Raw genomic sequence first — 17,225 nt, 5'->3', positions numbered from 1 at the left:
ACAGTTCTCATGACAAATTTAAATTGCAAATTATTTGGAGGAAGGAAAATATTTTTGTTCTAGCACAATAGGGTTTTCGTAATCTGTGTTCTAAACTATCCAAACACAAATAATAGCTGGGAGCTTCTGCCAATTTACTCAACTTTCAAAAGTGGTGGCAGAATGCAATAGGTTTCCTTAGGTAATGCAGGGGTTAAGCTACTCATCTTCTGAAAAAAAATCTCATGTCATTGTCTCCAAGATTCATTTAACTCATGTTGTCAAATAGGACTTACTTTGGCATAAACTGTATCCAAACACCTTTCAGAATCAAATCACAATGGAAATTCTTCCAGAAGACATTGCATTATCTGAAAAATAACCAAAAATACCAAACTCTTATACCCCAAGATGAGAGACAGGCAAGAGTCCACCAGAAATTTTACCACAGCTACTCAGTAAGATAGGCAACCTGTAGTAATCAAGAGTAAATCATAACTGTGTTTGTATAAAAGGTAATAAAATTTTATGGCCCTCAGAAATAAGCTAAGGAAGAACAATGGTGTAAGATGATGCTTTTTGGACAGACAGGAATTGACAGCTTGGTGTCACTAACTGGCCTAATGAATCACAGTTTGCTACTGCAAACTTAGGCTGAGACCAAGAGAGATCTGGCCTGGTTGGTTAGAGATGAACAAAACTTGTGGTCTTTCAGTAATAAATTCTTACTTTACAGTAAGAAGACTTTAGAGGTGGAAGCACATCGGGTTTTGTTGCTGCTACTAAAAATATGCTCAAAAGATTATTGCCTGTGTTTAGAGAAGGAGCCTGGTATCAAACCAGCCAAAATGGTTCACTAAAAATAGGCATTTCTTTGTTCTGTGTTTTCAAGTCTCATTTCTTTTAAACCCCTACAATCTTTTGTGATCATCCAAGGTAACATGCATTCTTTGTTAATAGCAAGAATCCACTTCCTCCCCATCTCCAAGTTCTATAATGCAAGAACAACAAACCAAATTTCTTCAGGTTTAAAAAGAAAATGCTGGCCCTGGCACACTAATCGGAGGCAAGACTCAAACCAAAAGGCTTTAAGATCTAAGAGCAAGTAATAAAAAGCAGCTTGAATGCAAAAAGGGTTTGGATTGAAACAAGAGACTTCCACCAAGTGCCCAGTCCACTCTAAAGGGATAAAGGGATAGCCTTGAGGTGCAGGGACACTTTACAGGGCTTTGTGCCTTTGCACTTACAGGAACAGCAGCCCTGTCCCTGCAGCAGGAAGCAAACCCCAACTGTCACCCTTAAACCAGCTCTGCAGCAACAATTGCTCCCTCAGAAAACAGATTTGCCCTAAAAACAATCTACTTCTGATTCTACCGTGATGACAAAGGTCCTTGCTGGGACCTTTGGGAATCAGATAACCAGCCCTTAAGGAAACCTATACACCAGATCCCTGCCCTCCCCAAAACCAGCTGGAACTGAGACAATGTTACTCCAGTTCTGATGGGCAAGCATGGCCCCCTCTTTTTGAAGTGGATTAAGCTGAACAGCCCTAGACTTGCCCACAAGGAGCCTTTTCCTCCAAGTCTGAACAGGGCAGACCCTCATGAAAAGTCTCAGTTGTCTGAAAAATGCATTTTTCCTTAGAAAATTAGCTGGGTAAGATTAACTCAAGGCTAAAACTCTTAATTTATAGTTACGGGAACAAGTCACTACTTCCGTCTCACTGGGTCTTCTGGTACCTCCAGTGACCCATCTTACACTGAATTTGCCAAGGATTATATTTAACAAGCCTCAAGAGCAACTAAAATACACAATGATAGGAAAAGTTCCTTTCCATCTACTATGGACAGCTGCCATTCATGTAAGAGACTTGGAATACAAGGGGCAGTTTGTATAGCTCCAAAAATATTCCTTGGCCTTTACTTCAAAAAAGCAAATGCAACAGGCCTATGACTTCATTAAATTCTTGAACTCATATTAATGCAAAGCTTTTTTTATTATGAAGTTACCAAGAAAATTATATGCCAGTGAAATTCCTTCCAGGAAAAACAAGTTCTCATCTTTGTTGTCACAAAATGTATTAGCACTGTCTACAGATAAGAATGTGAATATTTGCAAAAACTTATTTCCCTGGGCCAGTCTATTGTGTTTGTGCACCAGAACCTCAGTTCCAAATCTGCTTGAGCCTGCTCAAGTTCACTTCTGCAAACAGCCCCCAGTGTGGACCTGCCTGGAGAAATATGCCAAGCTAAACCCTTGCATTTAAAACGTTTTTAGCATTTTGAGTTGTTAAAATGAGTTCTCTATTTTCATCATGACCTACAAAATAATTTTAAAACAAAATCCTGCTTTAGTGTTTTTATGTAGTATAGAGTTCCTCGAGCCTTTCAAGAATGAGTTTTCCAATAAAGTCTGCAGGACTCAGATTTACATCCTCACCCACTGACAGTTTAATTACTTGCATTGTAGGAGAAAGTATTTAATCACATACAGTCAGAAAAACAGCCTCTTAAATACTGGCTTTTGGGCCCATGATCCCCCAATTTGAAATTCAATGAAGGAGAATGAAACATGCACACTGTGATCCATTTCCTGATGCAGAACACTTGATATTATCAAAACATACAGAGTTGCACAGCTGACACACACATTTTTCTAAACCATTGGTAAAATCCTTCCAGCATTTTAAGCCCATGAAATGAGGATTCAGCGTGCTCTGGATATGATCTAAGGGCAGTGCTGGTCCATGAGCTGTACAAAGGACCACTGCTGTAATGCTGTGCTAATTAACATATTAAGAATACTCCATCTAAAATGCTGTTTGAATTACACAGGTATTCTAACTTGGTTCTCAACTATTAAAACATTAAAGGTAACTCATCATTGTGATTCTCAACGACAGATATGCACTAATGATCCCTTATAAAAAGAAGGAAGTGGGTGAAAGACAGGAATTCTCAGACACTCATCATGGCAATTCAGCATAATTAAGTCTAGTGAAGTCATAAAAAACAGTTGTTAAATGTCAACAGTTATACTTTAAAGCTGACTACCAGCACCAGCTGGCCTTCTCTCCCAACTGGTGTCTAATTCCCTCAGACCAGGTGGGTAAGAAATCCAGAAATGCACCTTGTAGTCAGTTTTAGTCAGGGTATACTACAGTATCAATGAACCCTCCAAGCAGTGGCAACTCAACTGCAGTTAAGTGCAAGTATTAATGAGCAGCATATTAGAAAACTTTGTTTCAAAATGAACAACTTGTGTTAGGAGTGTGAAAGACAACCTGGGCCTACCTCGGGCCTATTACACAGTGACAACCATTCGTTCTGAAACAACAGACACAGCGAGTGTGTGCATTATGTATATATTTTATAAAAGAGCAATGTCTTTTACAAGACCTTCCAAGAGTGGGGAATAGCCAGAACACTACAAAAAACTGCTGTAACAAGAGTGACTATTTGTGCGCTTGCTTTATGCAGCTTACATTCGAATGTTTACAGAGGCCAGCACTCAGATAGGACTCTCCACTAACAAACGAATCTGGAATACATCAATTGTACAGGTAAATCAGCCAAAATTAAGCAATAGCTATGCTCTTCTCAGGTTTAAGAAAGCATGCAGTAGGTTTCCCCCTCCTGCCACCCCTCGTTCAGGTTTCTAAATCACAGTACAGTAAAAGCACAGTAGAAGGGAACTGGGGCACAGGTAACAGGGTTGGATTTTATCACAGACTGTTTATCAATATTTTGCAAATGGAAAAGCAGCCTTCTTTAAACACCAAGAAGGTAGAGAAGATACAGACATGAATAAAAAAATAATTAAGCAACTTAAGACATCAAAAATTCAAGAAATAGCACTGTGCATATACAAACAAAATTAACATTCAATACTGTAGAGCTCATTTAAAAATGGCACCAGTGGACAATATTTTACAATATGCACATTTATTTGAAGTGGGGAACTAATGCTCCACGGGTGGAAATGATCATACAAATAATAGTGCCACTATTGGCCCATTCTGGTACTTCTTACAATTTAATGGAAACACTTTTAAAAATAATCTGGTATGTACATGTCTTCTGGATACCCAACGGCTTCTTCAGAACAGAAAAAAACTATGGTTCTCCCCCTCCCCTTTTAGCCAGACAGTATTGCCAGAGATTGTGCTCACATCTAAAGCACATAATCTTACTTTAAATTCAGTGCTATTTTCTTTCAGAAAGATCACAAATTGTACTTTTAAGTAACAAAAGCATTTATGTTACAAACATTCAAAAATGGAAGCTTATGATTCTGGCAGACAATGTTGCGTATTAAATACAAACCAGCCAGCAATTACTGAACATAAAAAACTTATTCAATCATAAAAAAATACTATAATTCATCACCACAGACTTTTTACAGAGTTATAAATAATAAATAGCATAACACAGTAGATTACAAACGGATTTATTTTGCCCCGTTATAGTCTTTAAAAAGTAAAATATCTGTTCCTACCTCAGACTGACCAAGGTACTGTATCAAGACTATTCATAGCTCAAAGAAAACTCCTTCACCAAGCAATCTGCAGAGCTCATATCCAATCCAAAGCCTTTCCTTTGGAATCAAACGTATGCTGAGCTGTTTGCTCTGCTCTTGACCAACAAAGGGACAAACTCTGCCCAGAGCAGCTGCAAAAGGTCTCACCTTGGCTGCCCCTCGGAGCTGGGACTGCCCCCAGCACCTCCACACCTCGGAAAGGAACACTAAGGGAAGCAGCACCGCCGACAGACTTGGGTAAGCACTCTATAAACAAGCTGTACACAAAGGACTTTCCCCACCCACCCCTCTGGTTTACATTCCATAATTTTGTAACAATGTCCCCTAAGGCACAAAAATACTTATGACCTCAATGCCACAGGAGACATCGATGGTGCCGTACATGGTTCTCCTACACAGTAGTTTAATTAACTTATCTGCACTGTATGTCTTCAATCGAGGTGTGGATTAATTTTTCCTGGCCAAATCTTGCTGAATAATGACCTTATTTAATACAAACTGTAAGACAAATGTTCTGGGAAGAGAACTATGCAGCTAATTTAATCATGTTTCTAGAGTATCATTATTTCTTCACTGATGGCAAAAGTGACAGTCATTAGTTATTTTGCTGTGGGGTTTTTAGTTTAATGTAATAGAGTGAGATTTCCACACCCAATGTTGTCTTCTGTAAATGAATTCATAAAAATGACTAGCAGCACTAAGAAAATAAAATATTTTTTTTCTCCCTTCCATAAAGGAATTTGAGGCTAGTGACTGAAAAAAAAAAAAAAACCCAACAAAAGCAAGAATAACTTTACTCAATAGTAGAAGTGCCAGAGAATAAATTAGTATTTTCAAATCCTTCCAAACCAAGTTATTTCCCTAGACATAGTGACCATGATAATGATAGAAGTACATTCCTAAAAATTGCAACACTAATAGGTAGATACCTATTTCTGGAATCATAAAGTGTATGCAAGTTCCTGAAAGCAAAAGTTAGTATAATATCAGCAGACATCTTGTCTAAAAAATAAATTCGCAAAACCAGACATTAATATGGTCTACAATGTCCATTAAATGGATAAATTAAAAAAAAAAAAAATCACTGGAAAGTAGCCAAGGATTACAGTAACAACAATTTTTCCTTTTAATAAACCTCATATGAATGGTTCAAGGATCAGAGTTCATTTCTCTGTACGAGTGTACAGGAAGGGGACAGCACAGCCGGACACTGACTCAGGACTTGGTAAAGTCACTTGGGTGAGAAGTCATCCATCAGAATGAATGAGGAGCAGGAGTTGGAGCATGTCACTGGAGACTCCGTGGTGATGCTGCCTTTAGTCAGGGAATCAGAGGAAGAGCCAACACTGCTGCTACTCCCATCCAGAATATCCGAGGACAAGCTGGGGAAAGGGAAAAAGGTCCTTCAGTGCAGGGGCACGAGGCTCTGAACAAAGCTGACGTGTTCCCCTTCGGACAGGACTTGTAGGAGACCTATACTACCACTCAGTCTTTACTGCAAGACTGGCAGCCCTGAAAACTCCTTGTTTTCTGTAGCATGTTAGAGATATTCATGCTCCTCACGGGAATGAAGAGCAGAATTATTGTGTTTTTTTAACATGCAGAATAAATTATGAAGCTGGTTTTAATCAGACGTAGAAAGGAGGTGATAAAAAAATAAGTACAAAACCCTTAAAGCTTATAGTAAAAGAAAAATAATAAATTAATCAGCAATGCACCAAAGATGTCATTAGTTAGCTGGTATGCTCGGCATTACTCAAAGCAAGATTGAAACCTATTTTTCTCACAGAATTCCTGTGTTTGGATTTTGTAAGTCTAGATACAAGATCCCAGAGCACACATAAATTGATGCTTTTGCAATTTAGGGGGAAGCAGCATGGAAAAAAACATCTAGGCAGTTTCAAGTCTGTAGGTAAACTGAAATTACAGTAATAACAGCTGGTATTTTTGAATACTTAGTATCTGACTCAACACAAAAAAAACCTTTGGTATTTTATGACTGTAACAAAGAAAGATAACTTAACTCTAAAAGTCATGAACTTGGGAACAAGAACAATTAAGTACCCACACACATTTTCTAAGTATTCAGTGAAGTGCCACAGACACTGTATTACCAATGCCTACAACATATTGCAATGATGAAGCAAAGTAACTTTGCTTATGAATTAACAGGGCTTTGTAACAATTATATTCAGCATGAAAGCTTTGATGCACAAAATCTAGGCTCAAGTCTGTTCAGGAAGAATTGATCAGAGGAGAAGGACAGTTGTCACAGGACAGCTCCCACTAATACACATCCACAAGATGCACACAAACTACTTTTTTCCTGGAAAAGAAAACTAGAAAGCCTGTAATAAATGCACATTCCCTGTTTTGGCATTTCAGGGCACATGAAATATTTTACCATGAACTGAGATCTGACAGATGTGTAACATCTGGAGAAAGCATGTTGGTTGTTCCTTGGAAAAGTCTCTTTGGCTGACTTTCAGTTTCCATTTCACCTAAAGAAAACAATGCAAATAATCAAACTCACTTGAGTTTCTGGAATATCTATTTAAAATTTGTCTGCTGTAAAAGAGAGGTTTGACCTACAACACTCCAAGGTTGCATTTGTAACACAAGTTCTCTAATTCAGCCAACCAAGCACCTGCCTATGACATTATTTTGATGATAGCTGTTGTTAGACCATTCAGTCCATCCTTAGCTAAAACTTCAGCAGTATCTGAGAGGCTACAATGAAATCAAAGACATAAAACTTTCTACTTGTACTGTAATCAGACAAAATAATCTAAAGCAAACAAATTACCATGACTTAGTGTTAAATAAACAGCTGAGATGAGGTAACTGACATAAGTCAAAATAAGAAGTTTAAAATTGTTAGTGATTATGAAAATAAGAATTATGGCTGGGTTTAGTTTCACCCTCCCCTATACACCAAATTCTGATGCATGGGTACACTTTAACAGGAAAGCTGAACTGAATAAATTTGTCATGTGGAAGTATTTCCACTTACTCATTGTCGATCAGATTGTCTTTGTACCTATAACCATCTACAGAAATTAAGACATTAAATATGATGGGGAGAATGAATGTAATCTGTTTAGTATAATCTGCCATGAGAATGAGCTGGCTCACTAATAGCTGCTCTACAACAGACATTTGAAAATATTATGAACTTGAAAATAAATTTAAAAAAAAAGAAAACCCTCTCACAGTATATTTTCATTTTTACTTTGGAAAGGAAAAAAGCATGAAATAGTAATAATTTTTCCAGCTTTTACCTACACTTTGCAGTAGTTGTAGATTCAGTTTGAAAAACTGACAGAGGTTAAGCATTATAGCAAACCAGTCTATACATTCTGGAACATAATCACACTGCTACATTTTATACAAGACTGGTAACTTCCAAAGTTTTCATTTCCTTCAGCCCACAGAGATACATTCCTCTCTTAAGGCAAGAAATAATTGCTTCTAGGAATGGGTAAAAAACATTTATAAGATACTTAGTCTTGCAGAAATATGAATGAAACACCAACTTAGGTAACATTTTTGCCCCCAAAATTTGACAGAGACAAATCTGCACTGCTACAACACATTGCAGAGTCCACCAGTATTAATTCCCTATGGCGGTGAAAATTTCTTCAGTTAATGGCTTTCCTTCTCCTATTATAAAACTACTGCTAAAATTCAGAAAAAGACAGGACCACATATTTAGGAAAAGAAAGTAAGTTCATTTCAATAGATAAGAGGTTTCAAAATTAAGCAGCATTTTGAAAACTCCTTGATATTTCAAGCAAGAAAAGGAAAACTCATATCTCCACTTTAAGATGCTCCACAGAAGTACATGGATTTGGTGAGGAAAGGCCTGTCTCTCTACCTACACTGCTTCTACAATTTGTGTGAAGTGTAAGTGTGGATATTTATTATTCACTGATCATTTAGCTTAATAAACTTTTGTTCAGTTTTCATGCCTCTAAAATTCATAGAAAATAAAATCCAAGACAGAACTGAAATCTATGAGAAAACTTGTCTCTCTTCTCTGTCAAATCAGTATCAGTTAGACAATGTTCTTTATCTGACAGGACAAGCAGTACTGAAAAAAAAAGCCAAACAACAAAGAGTAACTTTTCTCAAAGCCTAAATGTAAGTCTTGTACAATAAAAGGATGTTTGTGGTGCAGTTAAGAATGCCTAAGTTAAAAAAAAAAAGGATAAGCACAGCTAAAGGCACACTAGAAGAATATCTCATTCTCATAGTTCTATTGTAGAAATTTGTTTGGGGATGTTACTTGAAAATCTCTAACATGGAACAGTTCCAGGAAAGAATGCATTTACCCCTTTCAGGAGGAAAGGGCACTGATCTATTCCATTTCTCTAAACACTCACCTTCTCAACTTTAAGAGTGAAAACAAACATTCAGTACTAAGTTTAGAAGATACTGCATGATAAGCAACATTCCTAAGATGATCTGAAGGGTGTGCACTGTTCAGTGCTACTTGTAGGAATGTTATGAACATTTGTAAGCTGACATTTAATTTGATGTATAATAAAGATTGCCTCTGTCAAGCAGGAGCTGTTTTTTTTTTTTAAATTTTTCATTCCTGTGTTTTAGAATAGCTACTTTACATTGTATTTTTGAGTTATGCCTGGCAAATTCCAGTTCACTCTGGATACAAGTGCATTATACTTACAAAATAACAAAAAAAAAGTATCCAGCTAGAAAACTACATCCATGTTAAAACATCTGGTAAGGTAAATACACCCACCTTTTCTTTTAATGGGGCCAAGAACACTGGGCCTGATACAGTTGATTGGACTTTGACTCCTCCTGCTGAAGAGAGGATACTGAGAGTCAGGCCTGTAAAGGTTCCAATTTGCATCAAATCAACACAACCACAGCATATGAAGCATTCTTCAAAACTATTCCTGCACAACTCGAATTCTTGTGGAATCTAAATACATAGATAACAAATAAGGGCTGCCTATTAGAGCAGATTATCTGCCACACAAAGTTGTGAATTTTCTAAGGTTTTCTCCTTCCCTGAGGGAATCACATCCTCATTTATATTTTTTTCTAAATGTTGTGGTGCATTTATATAAAACTCATCTGCTGACAAAGTTAATTTGAAATACCTGAGAACTTCCCCTCAAGTTACCATGTCTAGTGTAAAGCTGACACATGCTCTATAAGAGCACACACATAAAGCTACCATAGGTAAAGGTTGAACTTTCAGAGCATTTTTATGTGGCAATGCTTCAGCAGTTGTAAAACTGAAGTCTCTTTTAATGCCTTAACATCAACTTTAATTAATCTCTGGCTTAAATTCCAATGTTAGCACAACAGACACTCATGACTTACTTGCAGAACCGCCTTGTTGGACTGGGAATAGGACTTGGAGGTAATCCATTACTGCTCACAAACATTTGCAATGATGGTGAAAAACATTGCTGCAGGAAGAAAGTTCAAATGAAGATAGTCCAGAATTTCTTTTAAAATACTCAGATGTTACACTACACCCTCAAAACAAACATCCCCTCTTCTATTCCCCTTTTATTCTTAAAGAAAAGCTAGCAACAGATTATGCAGATTATCAAATATAATCTTAAAAGTATTAGAACTTAATTTACAAAAACATACTGGCCCATGCAATTCTGCTCAGATTAAGCTAAAATTGAAACCCATGAAAGAAGTAAAATTGAACTAGACACTTTCTCTAAAGAAAAGAATTGCTTCTGTTCTTTGTTACATTTAAAAACAGCAGTACAGTAGTCAGAGTTTACTCAAAATACAACTGACTTGAAAACTAACGATATTCCAGAGTATAGGATAGGAAAAAAAAAAATAGGATAAAAAATAGGATATTTAGCTCTGTGATTCTGCAGCTAATTTGAGCTTAGCGTATGAACACTTCTAGTAAAACATAAAAACCTTTCTGTTAAGTTATCTGCTAGTGATTTATAGTCAGAATTCCAAAGGTACAGGAGCAGCTGCCACCATCAGTGTTTTCCCAGGAACACATTACCCAGCACTCATACGTGGCTGTTACATGCACCAATCTGGTAGGAGCACACAGATTGCTCCTTTTTTGTACGAAAGCAGAATCACACAAGAGGGTGCAAACAAGGTCAAGCAGCCCATCTTTAAACCCAGGTGCCAGTTTCTCTGTGCTACATTTCAGTTTTCCAGTCCTCACTGGTAAAGTAGTTTATCTAACATCCACCTTTCTGTGGCATCCAGTTTTCAATACGAGTTCAACACACCCAAGTCCTACTTCAGAGTGCATCTGTGCCATCCTTTCCATAACTGATGGACACATTTTTATCTCTCACCACACAGAATTGCAGTCCAACTTTGCAGCTTCTTCCCCAAAATCCCCCCACTTCTGCACCTGGAGATCCTGGCCACGACTACTTTCCTGACCTCTTCCAGCTTCCCTAGAAGCAGAACCCCAACCCACTCAAATACCGCACTGAAAGAAACTGAAAACAGCAGAAACTGAAAACATCCTTAAACTTTGCAGGCTCCCAGATGGCAACCATTTGATACTAAGAAACCAACAAAATATGCATTTGGCTTTTTTGGTGCTTGTTTGGTTGTGTTGTTCAGAATTTTTTTAAACTATGGAACAATTTGTGAATTTACACATCTTGATAGTTCAGCTTGGTCTAGAATTCTGAAATACTGTCTCAGCTTAGTAATTCACTTATCCTACCTTTCCTATTCCTCTTGTAGGTGAAGGTGCAGGTGAAACTGGAATGAAGTCTACTCTCTTTGGGGAAAAAGATTTCTCAGACTTGTCCAAGTCATTGTCGCTCTGTGAATACAAGGTTTTAGACTTAACACTGGCACAGGACATTACCTTGAAATCCAAGGCACAACCTTCTAATGGAAAGTCATTGGTCAAATGCACAAAGTAGCTAAAGCAGATGAGCTTAAATTCTTCTTAAATTAGTTTCACAGTTAATTCCTCTCTTTCCCTTAAATTTGTCATTTGAGTGTAAAAGTAGAATTAAATAGGAAACATCTATAAAAAGATTACCAGGCTCAAGCTTTCCTCCCATGACTGGCTTATCTGCATTGCTGTCTGCACTTCCCTAGAATACAAAAAACCCCATCAGTAGCTACAAAGAGGATAACTCTGGGTATTTTATCACCTTCTTTCAGTAACACTCACCTTTCATGTGCTGCCTCTCTGTTCATTAAATCCACTCCTTCTTCCTGCAAGAGATAAACATCCTAAGTTTTCCCATAACATTTGATTCATCACAGATACTTTAAATAATACTTGTGATTCCATTATTTGCCATCAGGATTGAAATATGAACAGCAGAACCACTACAGAAAGACAGGACAGCCACCAGTCCGTCTCAGTGCTTCTCTTAAGTTAAATACTTCTAAAATGCAAGGTAGCTTAAACACAACAATAAGCCTTGCAAGGCCACTTCCTTGTTGAAATTAAGTCTCAAGAAATACTCCATTTTCTTTAGTACTTGAAAAACTCAATAGGAAAGAAACTTTGCAAGTACTTCAGTATCATATAGCATTTTTCATTCTGTTACTGAACACACAGATAAAAACTACTTACCCTTCTGATCTGATGAAGTCGGCTGCTAGGAATACGAATAGGAGATGATGACAAGAACTAGGAAAAAAAGTGACAGCCACAATGATTAAATCACACACAACTGCCTGCATACACACTATTTACCATCGACTACATTCTTAGGGAGTTCAAAATGAGCTGCACAACTACATGTGGATGACAAACAATATTGCAAAAAAGCAAACACTGACCTTCAAGAGAAAAGACTTGTTTTACCACTTACAAATTCCTTGTATCACTCAGCAAGTGGCAGGGATCTGACTTGCAGGCAGATACTGCTCAGCATCTCAAGTACAGAAATAGCTACAGATGCCACTTAAGACAAGGGAGATACTACAAATGAAACTGTGATTGTTACACAATTCCCCACTGCCCAGGATATTACAAACTCCCGTAGGACACCTTACTCAACCAGTGGGCTATTTTAAAGGAGAAATCTCAGTGCTTCAAGTCAGTCTTGAACGACATTCCCTAAAGACTCATTTATGCAATTTTTCAGTTGTGTGTAATTTTATGCATCTAACTCCTCTGGAACTTTAACATCACGTATAAATGGGCCAACAGTTCCCACTCAGAATAGTTGTGTGTCCAATGCTACACCTACTGACGAGCTCCAAAATTCTGGATTCTTAAGAAATCTCACAAAAGAAGACTTTGAATTAAAAATCCCTGCCACCTTTCCTGAACAGAAGGCACAAAGGAAACTTATGTTGGGACTTTAAGGTTTTGAGAAAAGCAATATTTAATCTTCACTCAGTCAAGACAGAAAAATTTCAGTGGAAGGAGCACATAAATCTCTCACCTGACAAGGAGGGGGTAGAAAAAAAGAAATGCAACATCTCTGAGAAGTTAAACAACTGCAGTAGTGTACACTACTACGAGACTTAAAACAGAGAGCAACAAATAAATTCCTATTCTTTCAGTGATTTTCTGAGGTCTAGTGTTCTGACTTTGCAAAAAAAGAGTACTATGTCAAACAGGTCAACTAAGAATTGTGACTCCCTCATCCATTTTCACAACAAAGTAAAACACCCTTTCGAGACTTTTAATTCTGACAGAAGGTTTTAACTAACTTTAAAACTGGACTTAATATGAGGAGTCGCATATAATGTCAACTACTCGTCTTCTTGGGGACACACAGTCAACATACCAGCATTATTTCATTATAGGTTGTAGTTAGAGGTGAAAAAATGCTTATTCTGCTGCTTGGAAGCTTGCTAGGACACTTAGTGCAAATATAAATCAAGTTTAACTTCATTTCTTTACTCCAACTATTCCTCGTTGTGTGTAAACATGACATGCTTAAGATTCCTCACCATTCCATGACGGCTCATAACTGTTGTGCTGTTCCTGCGAGTCCGCAACACGTAAGGCTGAAACACCTGGGAGCTGTCACTGCAGGGGGGGAAAACAAAGTTTTGTGAACAGCTTTTTTGGGTGATCTTTGCTCAAAGCTCCACAGTGCCGTGACATGCACTGCAGTCTCCAGAGGGCTGAAAACATTATTTTATTTGAACAGCAGCACTGCTATCGCTGGAAGAGCGACGAGCACCTTCCGTGAGCCGAGGGGGGACAAGCGGGCACTGGCGGCGCCGGCCCCGCGGGACAAGGGACACGATCCACAGGCCGCTGAGGGAGCGCCGGGCCTGGCCGAGGCCCGCGGCGATGCCGGCGGGCAGAGGCGACCCCAGGGCTCGATGAGCCGAGCTCCCGGGCCCCTCACCTGAGCCCGTGGATGAGCGGGGCGCTGTTCGACCGCCTCAGGCCGCCGCCGTCGCCCGGGGTCGCGGCGCTCCCCGGCGGCAGCTCCAGGTCCCGCTCCATCTTCTCCTGAGCCATCGCGGCGGCGGCGGCTCCGGGTCCTCCCGCCCCGCCGCCGGGCCCATACCCTGCCGGCGGCCGCCGCGGCTCCTCGGGCCGCCGCTGCCCCGGCCCTACAGGCCCCGCGGGCGGCGCCGCGGGCTCAGCCCGGGGGCGGGCCGGGCCCGGCGGGGGGGGCGGCCGCAGCGGCGCCGCATCCCGGGGGCGGCCCGGGGGCTGCCAATTCCTCCAGCGGCTGCTGCCGGTGCCGCTGCCCGCGGTGGCGGTGGAAGCACTCCCGCTGCTCCCGGCGCTTCCCTCGGTGCCGACCGCGCTCCGCGCCCGCCGCCGCGCACTGCGCGTGCGCGGGAATCGGGGCGCAGGCAGCACCGCCCGCCTCGCACGGCGCATGCGCGGTGGCTCCACACCCCGGCACTGCTTCGGAGGCGGGAGAGCTCCCGACAGCCCCCGGGGCGGTGCACGCGCTGATTGGCTGTGGCGGGAGCGTGTGTGTGTTTGAAACGCTGCAACGGTCGCTAGGACGCGCGCGCCGAGGGGGCGCGGCCGGGAGCGCGGCCTGGGTCAAGATCCCGGTTCGAGTCCCACCGCGGCCACAAACCCGGCACCCGTTTTAGTGGGGAAGAGGTTTTACAACCTTCCTCAAGATTAGACCCTCTCCGACCTAAGTCCCGCAGGCTTTCCCAGTGTTCTCCCCAGCTTTTCCTAGCTGCTGAAGCACGAGGGCTTTGATTGCAACGAGAGTCTTGCTCAGCTTTCAGAAACCTGGCGTAACATTCCTTATGAGATGTGATCCTAGTTCTTGACTGTATTTAGGTTTGGGACCGACCTGGGCAAACCCACTGCAAGTGATCAAAGCATCAAAGTTTGTGCTTATTTTAGATTATTTTTCTGCAATAACAGTTGCATCATACGTATTTGTCTCTTACATGCAGGGGGCTTCAGGGTCTTTCCCAGCACCAAATTTTAAAAAATCTTCATTTTCTCCTGGGATAAAGCAGTTCTTTTGCCAGAGTGCTAGGTGTTGAAACTGTTAAGATAGAAAAGTTAGGATTTTTCAACATTTCAACTACCTTTGTTGGGAACATGGCTACATTAATTACTTTCTTAATTTAAAATTACTGAAGGTAGATGCTTCTAGGTAACTGATTAGAATTCTTGCTTCTGTACCGAAATATTTATTATGGTACCTCCTTGCATTTTTTGTTAATCAAGACTGACTTGAGCATATTTCATTTTAATACGTTAAGTGACTCTATGCCTTATCAGCTGTTGTTGATACTTACATTTCTTTCACTGAAATACTATTAATGAAGAACTTTGTGCTGACACTCACAAAGATGTATGGAGTTGAGTTAAAAGACCCACAAGATTACATTTAAAATATTTATAGGATTTTTTTATACATATTTATATTGAAAAACACAGAGAAACATTCCTAATTCTTATTCCTTATGACTGCAGAGGAGAAATAACTTTCACAGTCCTATGTCCCTTATCCTATGGCCTATCACAGCCAGTAATTACATCCTTCTGTGAGGTGATACAGAATTGTTATCTCCTGCAAAGACTGAGAAAGTAAATATCTAAATAATTTTGCTTAATTTCTAATAATTATGACCAGCCTGATTCACTGGAAAATTAGGATCTGCAGCTGTGAAAGGAATATACTGTTAATCACTTTCACTGCAGCCATTCTCTAAAAGCAATGTGACACTTTTACAGAACCTGCACCATTCTCCTTGTCTGGTGCTTCAGCACAAGCATTTCACAGCTTGGAATAGCTCCCATACCTTCATTTTCCATGGCTAGAATTGCCTAAAAGGCAATTCAGGTGAAAGTTCCTAGCAAAACTTGTAGCTCTGAATGGAAATCTACTTACAAATATTCTGGTTTGCTTAATACAAAAACCAACTGCAGGATCTGACTACAGCACTAAACGATGTGGATTTTGCTATTTATTTTTATTGTGGAATTATTGCATTATGTCTTTGCCACTAAGGGCAGCAAACAGCTTCAAATGACATGTACCAGGATACTGTTAAGGAAAAAGTCAGCAATATCCAAAATGTGGCTGAGAGCTCAAAAACATCTGTTTTATGTCCTCAAATTTTCCAGTGCCAGGCACATCATCCTCCTTTCTGACCAGGATTTACTGTACCTAAGAGAACTTTAATGGGAATATATGTACAAAGGAAAGTGGGGACTGTCAGAGTGACCCTCCAAAGGGCTGAGGAGGGTAGTGAGGCAAAGGGGAAGTGCCTGTGGGAGAGCTGTGCTGTGGAACAGAATGATGGAAGTGAGGAAATCACAAGTTTTTGAGTTAGATAAACAGCACCATGGCAAGAGGGGTTAAGAAAGGAGACAACGTGTTAAACAGAGCCTTGGGAGGACACAGGTGAAGGATGGATATTCATAGAGGGACAACAGAGACTGATAGAATAAGATATGTGAGTAGAGTGATACAGAGGGATCAGTGGGCATGAAGAGGGGGGTATTCAACAGTGTCAGGGAAATACCCCTGTGGGTCAAATAAACACAGCCACAGTCACAAAATGCCATCAAGCCTTAGGTAAATTAGTAAGAATGGAGCCTATGAAAAAATGTTTTAGCTCTCCATAATCCACCCTCTTCCTCTGGTTACTTCTGTTCCTAAAGACTACCTGAAACTCTCACTATAAACAGATGAAGAGATGGAACACCTCTCTTATGAGGAAAGGCTGAGACAATTGGGATTGTTCAACCTGGAGAAGAGAAGCTTCTCATTGTGGCCTTCCAGTACCTGAAGGAAATTTACAAGAAAGATGGAGAGAAATTGTTTAAAAGGGTCTGGATTGACAGAACAAGAGGGAATGGATTCAAATCAAAAGCAAGTGGGTTTAGATTTCATATTAGGAGGAAGTTCTCCCCTGTGAGGGTGCTGAGGCCCTGGCACAGGGTGCCCAGAGGAGCTGTGGCTGTCCCTGGATCCCTGGAAGTGCCCAAGGCCAGGCTGGACAGGGCTTGGACCAACCTGGGATAGTGGAAGGTGTCCCTGCCCATGGAAGAGGGATGTCTCAAAATGGTTTTTAAGGTCCTTTCCAATCCAAACCATTCCATGATACTACAGCTAATGCCCTGTTAAATTCCATACTCCCCACTTCTTCCCAAGAGATAGGAGCCTCAGCACTGTCCACCAGCCAGTGCAGCATTGACCTTCCAACCTATTTCACTACAACCTCCTCTAGGTGTAAATTAGGGCCACATGCAGCTATTAAAGTATTTTGAAAACTTTGGATTTTATCCT

General features: G+C 40.2%; 1 protein-coding gene and 1 non-coding gene across 4 annotated transcripts; both read right to left on the bottom strand.

The window, feature by feature from the left end:
* Positions 1-3,906: 3,906 nt before the first annotated feature.
* Positions 3,907-13,990, bottom strand: PABIR2 (PABIR family member 2). Of its 3 annotated transcripts, none has more exons than XM_005526173.3 (10): positions 13,845-13,990; positions 13,438-13,516; positions 12,104-12,160; positions 11,693-11,736; positions 11,558-11,612; positions 11,231-11,332; positions 9,877-9,965; positions 9,284-9,348; positions 6,923-7,019; positions 3,907-5,900 (listed from the first exon to the last, which is right to left on the bottom strand). In XM_005526173.3, exons 1-10 carry the CDS (start codon positions 13,958-13,960, stop codon positions 5,750-5,752), a joined length of 855 nt encoding a protein of 284 aa, XP_005526230.2. In that variant the 5' UTR covers positions 13,961-13,990; the 3' UTR covers positions 3,907-5,749. The 3 variants fall into 3 exon arrangements, with proteins under 3 accessions (XP_005526230.2, XP_014110857.2, XP_005526227.2); XM_014255382.2 differs by having other exon boundaries at positions 9,284-9,375; positions 13,845-13,978; XM_005526170.3 differs by having other exon boundaries at positions 9,284-9,345; positions 13,845-13,978.
* On the bottom strand, positions 5,979-6,122 carry LOC148183061 (small nucleolar RNA U109). Its single transcript, XR_015773918.1, has one exon. It is a non-coding gene; the product is annotated as a small nucleolar RNA U109 (small nucleolar RNA).
* Positions 13,991-17,225: the final 3,235 nt, after the last annotated feature.

This window comes from Pseudopodoces humilis, chromosome 15 (assembly GCF_049639895.1).
Source record: "Pseudopodoces humilis isolate 2021_Gansu_Grassland_sample_001 chromosome 15, ASM4963989v1, whole genome shotgun sequence".
NCBI classification, from domain to species: Eukaryota; Metazoa; Chordata; class Aves; order Passeriformes; family Paridae; genus Pseudopodoces; species Pseudopodoces humilis.
This window is presented reverse-complemented; position numbering and strand designations above follow the sequence as displayed.

Bases quoted from the DNA above. Each gene is read 5' to 3' on its own strand.
- PABIR2 (XM_014255382.2), bottom strand. From the start codon at position 13,960: ATGGCTCAGGAGAAGATGGAGCGGGACCTGGAGCTGCCGCCGGGGAGC. The intron at 13,517-13,844 runs GTGAGGGGCCCG...CCCCCCCTGCAG, and splicing joins CCGCTCATCCACGGGCTCAG to TGACAGCTCCCAGGTGTTTC. The intron at 11,737-12,103 runs GTAAGTAGTTTT...TATCTCTTGCAG, and splicing joins GACTTCATCAGATCAGAAGG to GAAGAAGGAGTGGATTTAAT.